At 39.6% G+C, this 20,933-nt stretch overlaps 1 protein-coding gene across 2 annotated transcripts; it reads right to left on the minus strand.

The window, feature by feature from the left end:
• Positions 1–164: 164 nt before the first annotated feature.
• Positions 165–20,928, minus strand: MLH3 (mutL homolog 3). 2 transcript variants are annotated; one of them, XM_041397401.1, is made up of 12 exons: positions 20,610–20,928; positions 16,764–20,102; positions 12,430–12,500; positions 11,352–11,456; positions 8,779–8,848; positions 8,062–8,133; positions 6,984–7,092; positions 3,706–3,865; positions 3,070–3,093; positions 2,789–2,870; positions 1,368–1,519; positions 165–666 (listed from the first exon to the last, which is right to left on the minus strand). In XM_041397401.1, the coding sequence occupies exons 2-12, from the start codon at positions 20,041–20,043 to the stop codon at positions 589–591; spliced, it is 4,203 nt and encodes a 1,400-aa protein (XP_041253335.1). In that variant the 5' UTR covers positions 20,044–20,102; positions 20,610–20,928; the 3' UTR covers positions 165–588. The 2 variants fall into 2 exon arrangements, with proteins under 2 accessions (XP_041253335.1, XP_041253345.1); XM_041397411.1 differs by having other exon boundaries at positions 20,872–20,925.
• Between the last annotated feature and the right edge of the window lie 5 nt (positions 20,929–20,933).

Raw genomic sequence — 20,933 nt, forward strand, 5'->3', positions numbered from 1 at the left:
GGGGATTTAGAAATCTCTCACTCAAGAATACAAACCAAGGAGCTGGAGAAGGCAGCTCTGTGTGTCATTCATTGCCTAGTTAAGTGTTTCTTGATTCTAAGTTGGCCCAAATATACTACAAAGCTGGTCGATCCTCATTCCAACCACTGCCATGAGCCCAAGGAGTGAGTTGAGTGTGAACTTTATTAAGAAATACCTTCCAATTTTCAAAGTACTATAAAATACACTAATTAAAATTCCCCTCTCTATTATACAGAATTATGCTGTGCTTGCAGAAAAGAAGTGCTTTGCTTCAGTAACTGCAAGTGGGTGCAGCTCCTTGCACCCAACAGCTCAGCACTGACATAGCACCCAGACTTACAGCGCTGTTCCTTAAGGTTGAAGATGCTTCTCCAGGCTCCAAGGGTGGGCTCCTCCTGCCATGTTCTCCTGGCTGGTCTCTGCTTCTTTGGTCAGTAGTTGGTGGAGAGCTTTGGTGACTGCACTGGCTCAGAACTTGGCTCTGCACAGGGTATTGTAGTCTAACAACAGGATCATGGATCATACCAATGCTTCCAGTGGTTTCAGTTTACAGTTTTTACCTTTTTTTTAAATAGGTTCTTTTTTTTTTCCAAATAGCTGCCATGCTCGTGCCATCTTCCTCAGTCTAGTCAAATTGGGTTTAGGCTGGAGGGAGAAAAATTAAGAAGCACAAGTCATAACTGAGTAAATAAGTTTCAGTGTTTCCATACTCTTTACCCTAATACAGTCATTCCTAAGTTAATATCTAATTCAAAGTCCCACCTGACTTTCAACAGAATCCAATTTAATAACAATAAAGCACACTAATAGCAAAAGGGAGGAGTAATGATTTTGTTTTAAATTTAAATGTAACCTCTTCTAGTGGAAGGTGTTTGTAGTCATGGCAACTAGATGATCTTTAAGGTCCCTTTCAACCCAAACCATTCTATGATTTTATAACAAATGTTGCTATTCCTGTGCTTTATCCCCATTTTATAGCATCTTAAACTTTGAGAAAGTAAGCTTTTGTTTAATTAGCATCCTTGCCACTAGCAGAATTTCCATGTTTTCCAAATTTTACACTTTAAAACTGCAAGCACTTTAAATGTATGCTTAACCTTAAGGACACTATTCAAGTCAGTGTGACTATTCAAATAATATATGGTAAAATCCTTGCTAAAGTGTTTACAAGACAGATGGCTTTTGTCCTAAAGTTTCATTTTATTGATAACAATATGTTACAAGTCAAGTAATATAAGGCCAGTGGGGATGGTTTCAAACTGGATGATGTTAGTTCTCACACACATACATGATGTGCCTCTGGTAACCCAGAGCACGGATTACCAGAGGTGTGTCCCACACAGTACCTGTTTTTCTTGCTCTAGATGGTCTATGTCGGCAAGAGGCAGCATTGAAGGTCTTCCATGAGCACACTGGAAGGGTAGCTTACAAGATGACAAAGCTTGAATAAGCCTGCAGCTCTCCTCCAAAGTCAAATGCTCATTAAACTTAATAGCTCCTGAAAAAGAGAGACGCATTCTTGCCCCTGCTGCCAAAGAGGACTCCACTTCCTTCCACAGCTGTGGATTTCAGTGGAAACATTGGGGGCATCTCCAAAAGATTAGCTGAGAGGCTGCAAAGGCAACCCAAAGGCTGCAGTGCAGCAGACTTGGGGCTTAGCTCAGTTAAAGAGTCTGCTGTATAAGGAGATCAGCTTTCCATGGCTTAAGCTTTAACGTAGTCCAAGTCTGATGGATGGTGAGATTATTACGTTTTGGCATTTCAGGTAATGTTGCAAGAGTCAAATGGGCTTTTTTGTGTGTGTGTTACAGCTAAGTTGGAAACAGTTCAAAATCAAGAAGTATTAAACCAAGACAACAGTTAACAACAGTTTGATAGGCTTTAGTGGCTTTCCGTGGCTGCCACGGACAGGTGTCACTTGTGAAGCCAAGTGCTAGCCCTGCCACCGAGTCCATTCTAACAAGTGAGCACTTAAAGGCATCCAGAGGAAATTCAAGCAGAACATTAGGGAGTTATACCAGAGGTGTTTACAAACTTTAGCCTTCACAGATGCACAAGACCATCTGCAATATACTTTCAGCCGTGGTACTTTTTTAGACACAAAAACCCAAAACCTATTGACTGCCAATTGAAAATTGAGACACTGTTGAGAAAACAGATACTTCTGGTTCACATTTGCCCTTTCAGTGTGATCTTGTTGATACTGTATATGGCACAGGAATTGCAACAAGAGGCTGGAGCTACTGCAGTCAAGACCAAGAAGGCCTGCTCATTGCCAGGTGCTGGGAAGCAACAGTTCCCTAAGAAGATGTAAATTTTTACCCCACTCATTCCAAAAGTACTTGAAATGTTGCAGGCACACTTAAACTACCATTTGGGATACTTAAAGGAAATTGAAAATTTGGAAAGAGTGGCTAAGTGTTCTTTCCTGCATGCTTTCAAGCAGATTTAGCTCCTTCCCCCACCCAGAGCTGTTACTTGAATGGTTTAGAGCACACACAGATGAATGCATCTCAGAACTGTATGTTTCACATGAAGGTTGGGAAGTATGTTAGGCCCATACATTAATAAATTGGGGGAGTATTGCTTATACCTTAGGGCTGTCCATGAGCATTACCTCCTCATCCCTAAGAAATAGTCTTTAACCCTGCAATAGCTGCAAACACATCCAAACACTGCCCCAGGGAGGATGGTGTGTAGAGACAAAGGTTTGGGGGAAAAAAAAGCCAAAAAGAGAACGAATGAAGGAAAAGTACAGTTTCCCTACCATGACAGGCCTGGGAAGCTAACACCTTCAGAAACGTCAGAGGCAGTGTCCCTCGTGCTCCTCCTCTTGTGGTCTGCAATAGCTAAAAGCAGTAAGGGAGTATCATGTTACTTTCCATTTAATATGAGAAAAAAGAACTGTAACACAAAGGAAACTGAAAATGAGGAAAAGCTAGGGGATTATTTAGTGCACTCTCTCATCTGAAGCTCAGCAGGCTCCCTTTGATTCATGCAGTAAGCATTGGACATTACAGTCAATTCTAGAAGTAGACAGCAACTCACCTCAACTTGTTCTTGAATAAGCTCCTAGAAAGAAAAAAGGTAACGTCATCAGTTGCTATTTTTCCCTTCCATCCCCCTACCCTACTTTGTTCACATCTGTGTGTAATTTACTCTGTGACTGCCAGAATAAGTGATACTGTCCATAGTACACTGACCACAGTGTGGAAGATCTAGGTGGAAGTCCTGACTTCCCATTGCAAGTAATCACTTCAGAAATTTCTCCCTCAAACTGCAGAACATCTGAAACAGTGGTTTTTAGAAAGCCCCACTGACCATGTAGAGATTTCATGGAAGCAACTTTAATATTGCTGATACATAAATATTACTTGTTACAACTTGTTCATTTTACTGTTCCTTCAAGCATTTACTGTCCATTCAAGCACCCATGTGCAGTAAACTGTTAAAATATCTTTGCTATGTACAGTTTTTCTTAGCTTCTCCACTAGTCCAAGTCTGAAACAGTCCTTTATCATTTCAGTTCAGTGATTTCACTTTTGGGACTATTTAGCTACTAAAAGGGATGGCATTCACATTTGCCATGGGACTTCATTGTGTCCTTCATAATCCTGTAATACCCTGGGCCATGAATACAGAACAAGACCTACTATCATGACTTCACCCATGTCCACAGCTGACCTCCACAATACTTTTAGTGATAGGTTGTCTTTTCCGTCGTAATTCGTTGGCTTCTCTTTCTATAAAACACATTGGCACTTTCCTCACAAGAATCAAGGAGTTGTTTGTCTCAGGAAATGATAATTCAAGACCCAAGTCCTCCAAATTTTTGTAGCAGCATCTGAGGAAAAAATCCCAACATAAATAAGACGTCAACCATTGTATCTGTGACTCCACAGCACACGTAAATATTTCTGTAGTCCACATACATGGTTTCTCATATCACTTCCTGTAACAGTTTCCCATCTCAAAATCCATGCCTCATGAGATTCCAAGTAATTTTGCCTTTTCAGCTTACATTCAGACGTTTTTTCTCTCCAATCAACCATGCATTTTTCATGTTCCACAACTACAAGATCTAAGAGTTCTTGTATTATATGAAGAGAGGCTTTGTTTCTAAATCCAGAAATCTGCCTTTTCTGAACATGCACAAGATGTCTGGTTCAACATACAAATGTTCCAAATACTGCAATTACACAGCATTAAGACTTCTTTAATCTAAAAGAACAGTGATTTCAATTAACGTGTATTAGCAAATTCTTAAAATGGAAAAAATATTTTGAGAAATTTATGATGGTTTAATGAACTTTATATCCTGTTAAGCAAAGAAAACACAGGAAAGAACAACCTCTAGTTAATTATGAAATATGTCAGCCTGTGGATGGAAAAATACACACAAAAATGAGACTTCAGAGACAGATGAGAGCTTATCTTCGAAATGAAAACAACTGTAACAATGTATACTTTATTAATTCAGGGAGTATTGACTTAAAACAAAGGTGGTAAAGGTTAGTTCTAGAAAAGAAATTCTTTGAACAAAAAATAGAAAGAAGCAAATCTAAACTTACCTAAATCAATAATGAGAATAGTACAATTATTAGCCTCCATGGCTTGTGAAATTCTACTCAAAAAAAAAAAAAAAACAAAACAAAAAAAGGAAGACGTGTAGCCTTCAGCAGGCTATACAGAAAGAAAGACAAAAGCCCATTGTGAATGAAATGACAAAATCCAAGCAGCTATTGAAGTCAACTGGGCTTTTCTATTTTTTAAATCATTATTAAAAGAAAAAATAAAGAAGGAAGTTCAAGAGAGTCAACAGAACAATGCGTTACTACAATGCTTAGTAGATAAATAACAGAACCAAAGCTGCAGGTGAACCAGAGGTCCAGCTAAACAATTAAATTGCAAGCATAGCTGAAGTGAAAGGTCTTTTAGACAAGTTCATTTTATTACACCAGACTTTACCACAGACTACAGTCACAGTCTGACAGTAACAATAACAATAGAATTTAGACTTTCTCATAATACTTTTAATTCCTAACTTTTTAATAATGATATGCTCTCACAGAGCATTTGCAAAGGGATGAACTGCTAATACAGACTGAAAAATTAAGTCACACAATAAAAGTATTAGTAAGCTAGCACTAGTAAGCTTCTTGCTGAGAATCACAACTGACATCCCTCTGTGCCCCTCATATTCAACCAGTGTCCTTAGAAGAAACACACACCTTTCTGATTTACTTCCTTACTCAGTTTTGCAAAATGTTTATGATTTACCTGATTAAAAAAAAAAAGTAGCTGTCAGAATTTATTAGCTCTTTCAAAAAGCCTTTAATGCCACCTCTTAAAAGCAGATAAAAAAGAAAATGCAAAAGGTTATCATGGATAGAGAAGCACCATCTATGATGATTTAGAGACTACGGAAGCAAGGTATGCTGGTAACAGATGGTCAGCGTTCAACACGAGTCCTGATCTGTATCCTCATGATTGCTTATTAATGATGTGGAAAAGAAGAGGCATGGTCAAGCAAGGAAATCTGTAGAAAGCACAAAATTATTTCGGTCAGCTGAGACTAGAGACAAAGCTGAAATCAATCAGAATTTAAAATAAGTAGAAAAATGAAGATTAGTAGGATGAATGAAAAATGGGCAGAAAAACTGAATTTACTCCTCCTAAAGACAAATAAATACAAATTATCAGAAGTAATTTAATCTATTTCTACTTTTGGCTGGCTTCTACATAAACAACACAAATTCAAAAAATAACCCCCACTACTCTGTTTCTTTGCCTTGACCATCCACAGACAAGCAGCTCATGCAAGCAGCAGTAGACAAAAAAGGGATATAAGGTGTGGATATAATCCACAGAATATCAGGTGTGGATATAATAAACAGAAAACATGGGCACAGCTGCAAAGCTACTGTACAAATCAATGGGATTCTCTCACTTGGTATATTGTATTCAGTTTCAGCCATTCATTCTCTAAAGTAGATCTATTAGAAATGAGAGACATTCATAGGTGAGTGCAAAAATAAATGAAAGTCGAACAAGAGGCATTACATGTATTGTGACGTTGGCAACAACATCATTGAGAGGTGGGAACAAAAAATATCCAATTGTTACTGAAATATGAACACCACTAAGCAAGTGTATCCCTGTAATAGGCAACAATCTTAATAAGGACTGAATCAGCAGCTGTTGAGCTTGCCACAGGAATCACAAAAAAATAAAAGAACAGTATGAGGTAATACTGACAGAACTTCATCTGAAAATTCAGAACAATGCACTGAAAAAACCTCACAAATGCATGTGGCAGGTGACAGACAGGGATGTGGGGGAAAAGAAAGTTTGAGGAGTGTCCAATAGGTCTGCAATAGCCCAACAAGAAATCTGTATCTAACCTCTTGAAGTACAAAAGTTAAATATCCTAATTGTAGCTAGGTCACCATTCTGAAACATTTGGGAAACAGTGTTCATTAGTTACTCTTGGCAGACACCTAGGAAAGAGGAATGTGTTTTTGAAGGATTCACAATACAGACTTTCCATACCCCATCCTCCTCTTCTCAAAAAGTGCCTGTAAAGTCAGTACCTAGGTCGACAGTCTGGGCACTGCACTCCTTTGTGCACTCCGAGGTCCTGAGCCCCAGACAGGAGGAACTGTTGGAAGCTGCTTTGGCAGTCTTCTGGCCCACACATGAAGGTTTACTTTCCCAGGGAAATCAGAGCACATTGCAAAGGCACAGAAATGGCACACCCCAGGGTTTTGTCTTGAGATGTTGTAACAACATGCCTAAGAAGTGTATCTGTTTCCCTCAGTACAGACAGAGCCAAGTGGGCTCTGCTCAGGAAAGAATCAACAAATTTTCTCCTGAGTTTCATGATAACCTGGCAATATATAGAGATCTTCCTGGTCAACAGAGCCATCCCCCAAAACTGAGAGCTATTTGTCACTACTAACCGTAGAAATCTTCTTTGCTCTTCAGTAACTTCAATCTCCAAAGGGGGAGAGATGGAGGATGACAGTATTTTCTTCTTGCCACATGCTGCAGCTTCCTTCTCATAGGAATCTATGAATGAAAGATTTAGAAGAACCCCTCTTAAAATATTTACGGAGGCATTACCCTTAATGACCCTCTGGTCTGGCATGTAGTCCCCTGCTCGGATTAAAAAATGACCACAGAATGCCTTCTCTTGAAACTTGTGGAGGACTGGGAATGTCACAAACCAGACATCCAGTCTCTGGGGAAGGGTTGGTTAATGCCACTTTGTTTTTTCCCACCAGTTCCAAAAAAGAGTCACCCTAAATAGCAAAACAACCTACTGATATATTTGGTTCAACTCAGAGAGAACAATTTTTCCACAGAAAAGTCAGATATAAATGGAGTTAAAATACTATTCATTAAGCATTTCTCCCTTCAGTCTTTACCTTTTTTCAGTACCTGACCAAAAGGAGCAGAGTTCCTGGAACACTCGGCAGGAACTGCGCAGTGTTTGTTGATGTAAGAGAAGGTCAATGATTTTTAAGTACTTGATGGATGGCAATTGTGCTTTTTAACACTGAAACCAATGGCTAATGAGCTTACACAGAAGACTATTATCCCTTTGCAAACAGTCAGACTGTGGAAATTTTAGGTTTTAAGCACAGTATTCAGCTAAAAAGGAACCAAATTAACTAGGTTCTTTACTCAGCATCCCATGTCTTATTCTTCACAGTATAACCACACAAACTTATTGATGTTGTTTTATTTCCTCTTCATTGTTTTTCCTATCAGTCTTCCTGCTCTTTCATTATGTGAGGACTATTTTAGTTCAATAGTTCTGTGGGTAGGGAGTGTATCTTTTATTTTTGGAAAGGCTGTAGGAATTTTCAGCTGCCAATATTATGATTGCTACAAATACTGAACGTCTGCACTCTTCTAGGGATCAGGATAAAGATGTCAAATGGATATCCTATCGGTTCTGTACATCCCAGAGAGCTCATCTGAACTTTTCTGTGCACTGATTATCTTGCTTTCTTATACCACCTGAATCCTCACCTGCAATCAGCTGCTCCAAGCGGATCCGTTCATGAGCTGCGTGTTGGTCCACCAAAATCAAGAGGTTTCCATCTAAAAATGCACCACAACAGATGAGAAATGGGCAACTTTGTACCAGACAACTGCAGGGGTGAGGAGGAATAACCACTTCCCAGAGGCCACATTTAGAAGATAAGTATCAGCTTGTTTCACAGAAACAAAGTGAGGAGGAGGCTGTGTTGGCAGAACATAAAGTTACTACAGAACAGAAATTCAGTGGTCCAAAATGATGGTTAAATTAGGGAATTAAATTGAGTCAGAAACTCTTGTCTATTGACATCTTCCTCTAACTTCAGAATGAGAGCTGAGGTCACCCATAAACTGTTTTGTTTGACACAGTCTTTGAAAACGTTGCAAAACCTACTGATTTTGAATGCCTTTTTTGTACAGCTTCAGAAAGCTTCAGCAATGAATATGTCCAGACACTGTGAACAGAGCCTGAAAGATATTAGCAATTTGAGTACAATCTATTTTTATAACATTAATCTGAAGGCGGTAGGAACACTCAGCAATGTCCAAAATAAAGATAAAGAAGATCCAAGAAATTTCAAGCGAAGACTAAAGTTTTCCTCCACTAACAATATCATCCCAAAGCAAGAAGAGATTACAAATAGGTCAGTGCTCCCCCTGCAGTCCACTTGACAGCCACCTCAACTTCATGCTATTAACTAGTCTTACCTGTTTTTTCCATTCCATTCCTAGTGTTAATTAAACAAGCGATAAATTTATTGTCCACTTGCTGAAGAACCTGTAAGATACTCATAAAACTCATTATAGAGCAGTACAAATATTTTTAAAATGAAGGCAAACAAAAGAAACAACAATCAAAATGGATCAAGACCAACAAATAGCTAGTATGACAACTAGAGAACTGGAAGCTACATCTTTCCTAACCCAAAGGGCCTAGCAAAACTAGACTGAGAAGCTATATAGTTATTCTTTATCAATACAGTGGGAAACTAAATATGGAAAAAGGCAGACATTATTTAAGCTAAATATAATACTGGCAGAAGGTCAAATGACCATTAAATGGTCACAAAACAGTTTAGTTTGGAACTAAGAGAAAGTGTTGAAATATATTTTAAAAAAATCTGGATAAACTTTTTCAAAGATAGTAATAAGGGCATGGGTACTAACTGTTCTAAGGTGAATTAAATGGCCATGTAGAAACCTCCTTGAGTTGGGAATGAAAGCTAGGCACAGTGACTCTGAAGAATAATTGATCTGTTGATATCACCAAAAGAGAATGTAAACAACTTTTTTTTTTAACTTGTTAATAATCTGCAGAAGAAGGAAGCAATTTTTCCCTTCATTTTTTGATGTAGAATTTGCCTCTGTGACTTGATTCCACTTTCCCTCAAGCATCAAAAATCAACCATGCAATATTGAGATGAGGTTTACAATGCTTTCAGTATCTTATTGTTAGATTTCAAATACACAGATATAGTGTTATGGTAATTTCTCCCAGTGTTACATAGGCAGCTCAACCAGAATTCTCTGTTTCACAACATGTGCATTGTTCACCTGGTAGGTAAAAATTAATGGATGACTCTATTTCTTTACAGGGATACAAGACTAATTCTTCTTTTTATTCTTTTCCTATTGCATGATGTAACATTTTCTGCTTTTAATCTTTTGTAGACAGATTCTCAAAATTGCTGTAGGGTACTGAAGGCAGTATTTAGCTTTTTCAGAGACAAGAAGTACTAACTTCCACTAGTTTTGCCTTCTTAAAAACATAGAAAGGAAAACATGACACAGGTAATACCGGAAACTTTCAGTAAGTTTTAAAGAACAGTTCTTATTAGGAGAAAACAGACAAATGGTACCTTCCATTCTACATATTTTCTCTCTTGTCTTTGTGAAACATAACCTGTTCACTACAGTAACTTTATTTACTCCTATTATTCATGCACTCACAACATAAGTAAGGGAATAATTTGAATCCTTGTCCACCCTGGAGATGAACATTTCCATGCCTCACACAGTCAGGACCTGCAATCTCAAAGTCAGCAACCTGGCTGTGTAAGAGTAGCACCAGCTGGACCTGTAGGCCTTTTGCTACTGGGATGCAAGAGAGGGAGAGAACCCACTCTGGCATTTCTACCCAAGCAAACCATCACATATGTAAGCTGAAGACTTATAGTTACATTAGCTTTTAAGCTAACACTCAAAACATTTGATTTAAAAAACACAAAAATAATAAAACTTGATGTTATTATGCCACTATTAAAAATCACTTTTAAGCACAGACATAAATCTTAGGGTGAAATTTCAAGTTTTTCCATTAAACCTTGGATTTGATTTTGAAATCACTCTGCTAAGAAATTAAATTTCTAAAGTAAATAAAAAAGGAAGCTATAGATGTAGGAGAAATATGAACTAAGAAAATGCTAAACAACTGTAGCAGGCCCAGGGCCTGCAAGGCCTCCTTGGAGGTCAGAAGCCTGAGCTAGGAAATGCCAAGTCATGATGACTGGGCCTTAGAAGCCGCTCTCTTCTGCCTATCAGACCCTCCTTATCTCTCTGTAAGCCTATAGGTCACTTTCCCTGACCCTTGCTATTGGACAATTTCCAAAACCCCTGCAGTGTATAAAAACCCCTAATTCTGCCTGGTTCAGCAGAAGAGCTGTCACTGAGACCCTTCATGGGGGACACCAATAAAGAATTCCTGCAGAACCTTCTACAGCTTCTTCTCCTCTCTCCCTGCATCTGCTGCAGCAGCACCAGCAAGCTAAAGAGCTGAAATCACAAAGAGCTGATAATCACTAAGAGCCAGAAATCACTATAGCTTGCTTGGCTGCCTGCAGCTGGGAACTGCTTGGGAATTCAGCTGCTGTGCTGGGCCTACTGAGCTATCCTGGCCACGGCAGCCCACCGGGCACAGCCCGGCTGGAAACTGCCGTGATAAACAACAAATATAAAAACTGTACTTTGAACTATCATTTAGTTAATAATGTTTCTAAGCAGCAGTAACAGGGCTATCTCTTGATTTTGATCTAATCATACTAGTCAAGTCATTTTAGAGTCACTTGCAAATAGCTGATTAATCATGAGATGTTACTAAGATATGGCATGACACACATGTCTGCTGGTATCACACATGACCAAGAATTCTGTTAGTGCTTGTGAAAATTAGGAATGTGAACTGTTTTCCTGGATATTTCTTTCCTACCAGGCAGAAACACCAGCAAATCCCACCTGCTGAGTAGGATTTAGGGGATGAAAGCTAGTAATAGATTATACTGTACCTGCATTGAATGAACCATGTCTTTGGTGAAACGATAAGGATACAAGATATTGTGAATTTTCACAGCCAGACTGTCAGCCTGACCGCTGGTCACATCAACTGCAATCTGTAAAAACAGGATTTCACATCAAGGAAAGGCTCAGCAATATGGCGCAGAACCCCAAACACAGAGCAAATACTCCAAACAAACCAGTTTTAACAAAAACTGGAAATAACTATATTTGACAAACCAAGCTTTCTATACAAGAATAACAATAACTAAAAAAATCATCTAGCAATACCTGTACTTCTACCCCCACATATCTTTCCCATCTAGCTATTACCTGCTAATTTCAATGCATCCAGCTGATTCCAAGTACCTATCAAAAGCTGAAGTTAATTATCAGCCTACGTGAGCTCTCGGGGGATGGCATTACAAAGGATGTATTACCCTGGAATGAGTCAGAGCACACGTCACTGCAAGGACTGAACACAAGTGTTCCCTTCCAGAAACTCACCAGCAGGTGGTTTGCAGCTCCATGCCTATTGTTTGCAGGTGGAAATGGTTACATACATATGTTTACACACACACACAACATGAGGATTAAAGATAATGCTACCTCATGACAGCAAAGGAAGTTTTTCTACAAGCTCCAACATTGTTTCCCTCTCACATGCTGTAATCCTGCCAAGGCTTTAAAAACAGCTGTGGTAAAATACACTTTTAAGACCTGTTCAAACCTGGGTTATTTTATGTCTGTCCATAAAGCAGACAGACACTATATTACAATTTTCTCATTCGACAACTTTTAATTTTGAGATTACTATCTCTGTAGAGGGAAAGAGTTTACAATGTTTTGGTTTTGGAATTATGTAAAATGAAAGATTAGCCTGATACCTGCCTCTCTTTGAATAAATCCACAACAAGGACTTGCATCTAAACAGTCTATAAAAACCAAAACTTCCAGGTCCATAGTGTAATATATCTCTAGATAACTTATATAACAATCATTATATTTGCAATTTTGGACCCATTGTCATAAAATAACAAAAATCTAAAATTATTCCTATTTCAGCATTATATGCAAGGTAATACTTACCTCTGGGCAGGGAACAAAAACAGGATTATCCCATTCCAAAAGCAATGACTGGAGAGACTCCCTTTCAGCATCTAGGAACAAGCACATAGATAATACAGGAACTACCACCATCTGTCAATAGAATGTTCACTGGGGACCTCAACCTCACACAAGTATTATTTCTTTTTGTTCCTTCATAAAAAGGGGAGAGTGTACAAATAAATAATGGAACATGGCACTAGGCTTCTGTACTGTCTGCTTTAACTAGGAAGGGCAATGTGCATCTTTCTGACCCCTAAAAATGCTGCAGCACAATTCAATAGGCCTGGAAAAGGGGTGGAGGGATGGTAGGGAAAGAAAGACCTGTTTAGCTACCCACTCCCTCTGACAAAGTTACATACCAAAAATATTATTTCATCCTTTCCACTGCAAAAAAAAAAAGTGTGAGGATTGAAGATATTTTTCACATTCCAAGGCTGGAATGAGTACAAAGAAGGGAGTAGGTAATTATTCTTTAAACTCATGACATAATTCAACAAAGAACTGGGTATTTCATCCTGTAAATAAGTATTCTTTAACCTGCCTTCAACCCAAAAATTTTTTTTCCAGTTCTAGATCTGAGATGACTCACACAGTCCCATTGTTAACAGACCTTGAGTAATTCTGGTTCCTGTTGGGACATCTGGGAGAATTCTGTGATTTGTTTTTACCACAGAACACTGTGTGCTGGAAAGCTGGCCCTACCTCTCAGATTCTGGCTTGTCTGAATCTTCTCTTTTTGAGGTCTAGGAAGGAAGGGAAGCACAGTCTCACTTCTAAAGGGATGGCATCTGAACTGAAACCCTAAACAAAGAAATAAATTTACTGCTGCATAATAAGCAGCATGCAAAATTACTAAAAGCTATATATGTATTATATTCTTATAAAGGAGCATGTGCTTAGCCCTATAAAATTTTGAGTATCGTGCAGATTTTGCAACCTAATATTGAGAAATAACAACACATATGTAAAAAGCTGAGAATTATCAGACATACATGCCTTGGGAAATGTAAAAATATTACCATGGTTTCTGCAGGACTGTATTTAAAAATTGGCTGCTGCCTTAATCTTATAATAATTATTTCCAGAATTAGGGCAACCAGAAGTGTTTTCTCCAAAGAGAAAGGACACATACAGTAGTCTATCAGAGATCAAAACATTGTTGAATTCCCTCTGTTAAGGAGCAGCAAAACTGTCAGTCTATCACCATTCCTATCAATACTTAATACAGTTATCAGGAATTTGTAAAACTGAAAACTACAAGTCAGTGAGCCCACATGAGGTAACAGAGTTAGTCCAACAATATGTTCTCACCCACCCAGAAATGATTTAATATTACAAACTTGTATTGTTATCAAGAGTATTAAGAAAAGTGGCTCAGATTTCCAGCACGTTGGTAAACATTTCACCCTTCCTTTGGTACAATTCAGTCTTCTATTCTTTGTGAAATAATAATGAATTAATAAAGTTCCTTTCTACCAAGAAATTAAGGGTGTGCATTCAGGAAAAGAGGCAGAGTGATAATGCCAAAGAAAACCAGCTGTGTGCTGATAAGCTCAGAATGAAAAGGCTCTATAAAATCTTAGGCCAGTCCACAGACTCCGGACTGTTGGCTCCATTCCAGTGAGGACTACTGACCCTGGGGACTGAGAATCCTTTCAAGAATCCAAACTGACAGCCCAGCACTGGGGAGTAACTCAGCATCCCATTGTCACAGGAAAGGACAAAATGCCTGATGTAGTTCCTGCTAAACTGTGGCAAATTGAAGAATGCTGCCCAATTCAGATTACGGCAGAACTTTTATAGCTATTGTCATAAAAAGACAATATCTCTCAAGTTCACAGAAGAATCTATCATCTGTAGCAACACAAGTCCAGTGTTTTATACATGTAATAGACAAAGAGTCATCTCCCTGTATTTTCTTGGAAGGAAAAATCCTTGATCAAGATATATATTGTTCAGAAAGTTAGGATTTACTTGCTCCACAACTGGTGAGACTTCAGACTTGGCAGTGGTACTATTAATATGATTCTTCTGACACGTAACATCAGAAAAGGTGGCGAGGATAGTAATGTATACACTTCATGCAGGCAAATGCCATACAATTACCATACTTGAGCATTCATTTTCACTTGCCTCAGTTAGGTCATGAAGATACACCAGTGTAATGACACAGCATAATGTAAGGAACAAACACCGCCAATATAGCTGGCGTAACAACAAAGACCAGGTTGAGCGAGGATAGCTTCCTACTACAAATGCATTGTTCAAAAAGGCATCCAATGGTGAAATGAAGTTTGCTGAATTTTCCTGTAGCAATCAGGTTAATCAGTATGAAGATGCCTGGGTGTGGCCTACAAAATCTAACATCCCTGTTGAGCACATGGCTTGTGGCTGGAAAAGATGACAGACAGCCACTGCTGTCATGAAAAAGAGGATATGGATTATTCTTACCTACTTCCACCTATTGCTAAGCAGTGTAACTTCCCTAGAATTGTGTATGAGATGCTATTCTTAGGGGCTATGAAATTCTAAGTCAACACCATTGGTATACTGACACTACTCTGAAAACCAAAATGAAAGCATACAGGTGAGGAAATTATTCTGCTCCTGGGTCTTAACAGCAATCCAAAACAGTGCTCAACACTAAGGGACGTGAATGCTGTGTTAGGACGCAGTTATGTTTATTCCTATGGGTGAAAGGAACAAACATCCTTTGCTTCAAAAACATATGAAAGAATGTGTTTGTTGAACTTTGAAAACCTAAGACCTATAGGATCTAGCCGCAGTTCAAACACCTTGTGAAGATTTGGGAGGTCCAGCTCTTAACCTAAGTAAAGAATAAAATCAGACACGTCGCCAAAGAACTGGCAGAGTTTAGAAAGACTGGCACCAACCACAGACACAACGGAGAGTAACAGAGAGTTAATGCTAAGGCTAAGGACAGCGCCATGGGAGGTAAAAAGATGCAATCCAATACATGTCTTCAAAGCCTACAGACTGTACACCATCTGAAAGCATAAGAGTACATGAGGTATTCTCTCTATAAACCTGAATGCACTATCCAATATTTTGGATAGAAGGTCAATTTCTACATCTCAGGGCTTTGCTGGTTACTAAGGAGTACTGTGGGCAACAAAACTGGTATACCACAGAAACTAAAATGTTAGTGAAGGAGTGTATATTTGCACTTGCCAAGTAATTTTGCTTAAAAAAACTTGCATCAAATTTTCTTCAATGGAACACAATAGATATGAAAAGCTTTTGGCATCAATTATTATACAAAAAGGGGAATAGCTCAATAACTGAAATACCTACTGCACCAGTGTTTCTGTGACTGGTGACAAACAAGGAAGTAACAGACAAAAATGGAACAAACCAAAGGGCATGACAATTGATTAGACGTATTTTTTGCAAGATAACTAGAAAGAAGTCCAAACTACTTTAACAAAACAATTTATGTAGTAGAAAATAAAGTCTACACCAAGAATGGCTGCATCTTCACTCATAAAATCTGCCTATAGACAGAATGAACAACAACAAGAACACAGATATATCCCTTGAAGGGAAAATTGTCAAAGACAGTACTAGACAGACAAACTACATCAGGAATATACACAAAGTCAAAACCAAACAGACAGATCTGTGAAGACTCATGGACGCTGTGCCCCTGAAAAAATAAAATAATGCAGGGTTCTTTCACTAGTGGAAAAGGTCCACCATCAAAACAGCAACAATGCTGTACAACATCAGCTACAAAGTGTGAAAGAACAGCCTGCCTTCTAAAATCCATGGAGAACACACATTCTCAATGAAGTTAGATTTTTTATTCATCTTTCAAGGGTTGCTTTAAATTTTGTAGGCAGTTTGAAAAAAGATCATTTTAATGTAAGGTTCTCTTTAACAACACTTTCTTAGAAACATAACTGTTTAGGATAAAATGGTAAAAAACATGGTACTTTTCTGGTACATTTACTTTGAAGTATGTTTCTCATTTTATATGTGACAACAGTTATATGTAACTGTCATCACAGAGAATGTCATGATACCCAGTGAAAACTAGGCAGCTATCTGTTAATTGTCATGATGCTGACATTTCTTTTTATCATTTTATTTAAAATGATCTTTTAATAACTTTACTGTTAATGCTTCACTGTCTCCATAGCTCCCAACACTTTCTTGTTTTCCATGCAGCTATTAGCTATAAGGTAGTGACTAATTCAGTAAAAGCCCTCAGATGCTGCCAGCAAGATTATTTCATGCACCTAGAAGAACAGTTTTCCTCATCCCATTTTTACAACCACCACCTGTCTTACCATTCTCTGAAACAACATTCACAGCCATTGTTGTTATATCTTGAATGCAGGCAGTTTGAAATCCTTCACTAGGAGGAGTGCCGTAGGTGCTGAGTCCAGTTGCTGTATTGATGTACACCGTCTTACCCGATAAAGCATCAAAATCTTGGAGCCAGACAGAACATGAATCATTCCTGGGATTGCCTGTGCTTGTGCAGTCAGCAGAGAATTCCAAGTTCCTTTGTAAGGTCACATGGGGAACCTCAGTATCTTTCATATTTTGTTCTGAGGATTCACCTAACGTACTTCTATCTTTACAGATGATGTTAGTACAATCATTTTTAGCAGGTAATGATAAAACTGAAGAGACTGTGTACTCTCCTTCTATACTGCTGAGAGGTGATGAGCTGACAGGACTCTTCACAGACTCTGCTATCACACCATCTGATTGCGAGCACACAGCTTCCTTAGAAATGCTGGACTTACACGCCCTCATTTTTTCCACTGAGGGTTTATATGTCTGACAAACATTATACAAAAAATCATTATTTGAGGATTCACAATCGAAAGAACAGTTATCTTTTCTATTTGAGTCTGTTTGGAACTGTTCACCACGTTGTTCTACTTCTTTGTGATCAGTTTTCATTCTGGACAGTTTGGATGATAATGATCCTGGAGATCTCTGACAACTTGTAGTTTTGTTACTAACCAGAGAGTAATCAGACAATGTCAAAGGACTCTGACAAAGGGCTCGTTTGGCCTGTGACACTTCTCCACTGCAAAATGAAGTCTTTTCCAAGGAACCAAAACCTTGGTTAATATTAGAATCTGTATCTTCTGCAGGTGGAGTTTCACAACTGCCGAAGTTATCATGATTGCCTTTCCCATTCTTTGAAAAGTCACAGCTAGTTTCTGAATGAAGAACTGGGAGACCACATTCATTTTGCTCTGACGTGGGTGTTGGTAGCGTAGACTTAACTCTCCCATAATACCTCCTGAACTTTTCTAATGATCCCAGCTGTGTGGACAAGCCCAGCTTCTTAGAGGGCTGCGATCTTGGCACAACTATCTGTCTTCTAGTGTTTTTGATAACAATTTTCTTGCGAGGAATACCTGAAGAAGTTGTCAGCGGCAATTCCGTACTGTTTGATGTTTCATAAGGTCGTTTATTGGTAGCAGTGCCCATAGCTATCTCCTCCCTCACCCGATGTGACAAAGGTTTGTTCTCATGACCAGCAGTCTTGCACACTTCTCTAGTAAGAGAAGCTGTATATTCTTTATTACTATTACTGGAAATATCCTTAGCATTTGAAGACTGAATCACAACATTCACTTTGTGGTCAGAAATATCCTTGGCACTGACAGGGCCAGGCCTACACTGTGTGTTTATTGCAAGATTTGTTTCTGTTTGTTCACAGTCATGTGGGGACTCATTTTGCATAACACTTTTTATGAGGTCTGTAAGGCACAGCTTTAAGGGTATTGAACTAACAGCCTCTCTTCTGGCATCACCTATCACTTCAGCTGTTGCCCTGTTTCTTCTTGCATTACACAGTCTCATTAATGAACTTCCAGAGACAGTTTCAGGTCCCACTGCTGTTTCAGTGGGGTCTTCTCTCTCAAGCAGTGATTGAATAACATCCTTATTTAAGACAAGAACCTTACTGCTTTCCTGTGTTACTTGACCTTGCCGGCTGCCCACATTTTTTATATTATTCTCTGCACAATCCCCTAGGTCACCACAACCATCTATTTCTCTTATTTCCGATCTGGCCCCTCCACTGAAAGAAGAACAAAGATGTTCTGAAGGTTTCAGACGAATATCAGGTACTTTTTGGGAACTGCTAGTGTGTTTTCGATCCTGTTCTGAGGTATTTGATTTAATTAAATCAGAGCCTGTGTCATCTTTGCTTGGCAATGGAGTCTCTGCTTTATTGTTTCTACATGGATCAGATGATTCAGCAGTGTTCTGAACTGGAGCATTTTTAGTTTCCTGCACATTTTTACTTGACTCTATAAGATCTGAACTTTTTTTCCTAGTAATGGATTTCCTCTTGACATCTTTTGATTGCAAGCTACGTATTTCATAAGAATCCACAATTTCATTACATGCTTTCTTAAAACTTTCTTGGATGCTCTTCTCGTCAAGAATTGAAGGCTTCAGAACTGGAGCATTATGCAAACAAAAGTCATTATGTTCACTAAATTCTCTGATGTCCTCACTACTTGGTTCAATAAATAAATGCTCTCGTTTCAAAAATATTTTCACTCCTTCTTCTATGCAAGTAAGAAGAACATCCCAGTTCTGGAACTCAATCAGAGTCTTTGCAGGTTCCAGGCACACATCATAGTCACTGTATGCACAGGTTACATTGAGAATAAAGATCCCATACAACTCTGGCCCACAGCGATGGCGACCGGGACTTGAATTAGCCTGTCGGCTTGCAGGGACACTCTTTGCCTTGCAAATTACGCTTTCTTTTCTTAATAAAAAATCAATTAGTTTATGTAGTCTTGTCTTTAAAACAAGCCTCCTATTCACATACAAGAACTGCATATTCTTATTGTAATGCCCCTCAGTACTGATAAAACCACTTATCTCAAATCCCCCAGACTTGTGGTTTATTTCTCGCAACTTCTGGGATCTGCCCAGTCCATAAATTTGACAAAACCGAGAGTATACGTCTCTTGTCTTAGGCAGCTGAAGCACCATAGAACAAGAAACATCGTTTCTTAAAGAAAGAGAAACAGAAGGATGCATTAGCGAAACAGCCTCTACCTTCTGTCTCACTCTCTCAATTTCCAGCACAGGATCCATGCACTTTCTCCTCACTGGTAACTGATGGAACAGATTGCACACAGTGACTGTGGTTCCGCCACTTGGTCTGTTCAATTCAGCTTCGCACACTTCCAGTGCTTGCCCATTGTGAAACAGTTTCATAAACGTTTTTGCTGTCCTGCTGGTCTTAGATGAGATTTCCACTACACTGGCCATGTTGGCTATACTTGCCAAAGCCTCTCCTCTGAAGCCATAGAAAGTCAGGTTCTCCAAGTCTCTCACTGAGCTGCATTTGCTGGTGAAGTAGCGCTTTCCAACAGCCTTTAGGTCCTCTTTCCCCATCCCAGAGCCATTGTCCACCACCTGGATCTTAAAAGCTTCCAGATCCACCCTGATAGCTACACATGTTGCTTTGGCATCGATGCTGTTGAGGACAAGCTCCTCAACACAGTGTCCGAGTGAGCTGACAGTGACTCCAGAACGCAGCCTGGCTCGCACATCTTCCACCAAACGTTTGATCATGTCAAAATCTGATGGATGAGAACCACGAGAAACTGCAGGGAGCTCACTGCTCCATGTTCCTTAAAACACAGAGAGACAAGGGGGAAAAATTAAATAAATACAAATTAAAGACCTGAAAAGACTGATTTATTTCGTTCACCCTCATAAATACACTTTTCTTAGCTTTCTTGGCATTCAGAGGCTTTTTCTGTGATTAATGCTCATGCTCTGACTACACACAGTCAGTGCCTTCAGGGTAGATGGCCAGAGCCTGAGCCTCAGCTCCTTACTAACAACACGCTGTGTTCTCAAACTTAGCATATCCAAATCACACTCCTACCATGTGAGGCAAAACTCTAAGGACCTGCAACCAAAGGTTTCTACTGCAATTTTAATCAGAATTATAGAGTAAATATCACCAAGAACTGGGCAGAAAGCTGCTTTTCTCCTGTTTTTACATCCCCACAAAAAATTGACAGTCCTGGTAAAATAGTATCTGCTGCTACTTATCCAGGAAAGGAGCAAAGCAGGCTTGGCAATGGGTGACAGGCACAAAGAGCAAGCTGTTTATGCGTAAGAGAACCCACTGTTTTCAAGTCCTTGGCTGCTACTGGTTTCCTAGCGGCATTCAAGGGGCCTGCTAGCCGTGCCCGAGGATCCGGTGCCGCAGCTGTGACAGGTCGCCCGAGGCTCCCTAGCCCCGGGGCTGAGGAGGGCAGCGCGGACCCGCGGCTCAGCTCGCCACCACACGCTGTCCGTGCCCTCCCCTCACAGCCGGAGCTGCCGGAGCTGCTTCCTCTTCCCGGCCGCCCCGGGCCCGCGTCCCGCCCTCGGCCCCTCAGCACCCACCGGGCCGGGCCGGCCCCGCAGCGGCCGCGGCGCGAGACCGCCGGGGCCGGGCCGCCGGGCTC

The sequence above is a fragment of the Onychostruthus taczanowskii genome, unplaced genomic scaffold (assembly GCF_017590055.1).
Source record: "Onychostruthus taczanowskii isolate IOZ18803 unplaced genomic scaffold, ASM1759005v1 scaffold1, whole genome shotgun sequence".
NCBI classification, from domain to species: domain Eukaryota; kingdom Metazoa; phylum Chordata; class Aves; order Passeriformes; family Passeridae; genus Onychostruthus; species Onychostruthus taczanowskii.

What these genes read in the sequence shown, in the direction of transcription:
- MLH3 (XM_041397401.1), bottom strand. Translation starts at nt 20,043, where the DNA reads ATGATCAAACGTTTGGTGGAAGATGTGCGAGCCAGGCTGCGTTCTGGA. An exon ending in GAATGTTGTTTCAGAGAATG is followed by an intron (nt 12,501 to 16,763) that starts GTAAGACAGGTG and finishes GCTTGTTCCTAG; the next exon opens with ATGCTGAAAGGGAGTCTCTC. An exon ending in ACATGGTTCATTCAATGCAG is followed by an intron (nt 8,849 to 11,351) that starts GTACAGTATAAT and finishes AGTATCTTACAG; the next exon opens with GTTCTTCAGCAAGTGGACAA.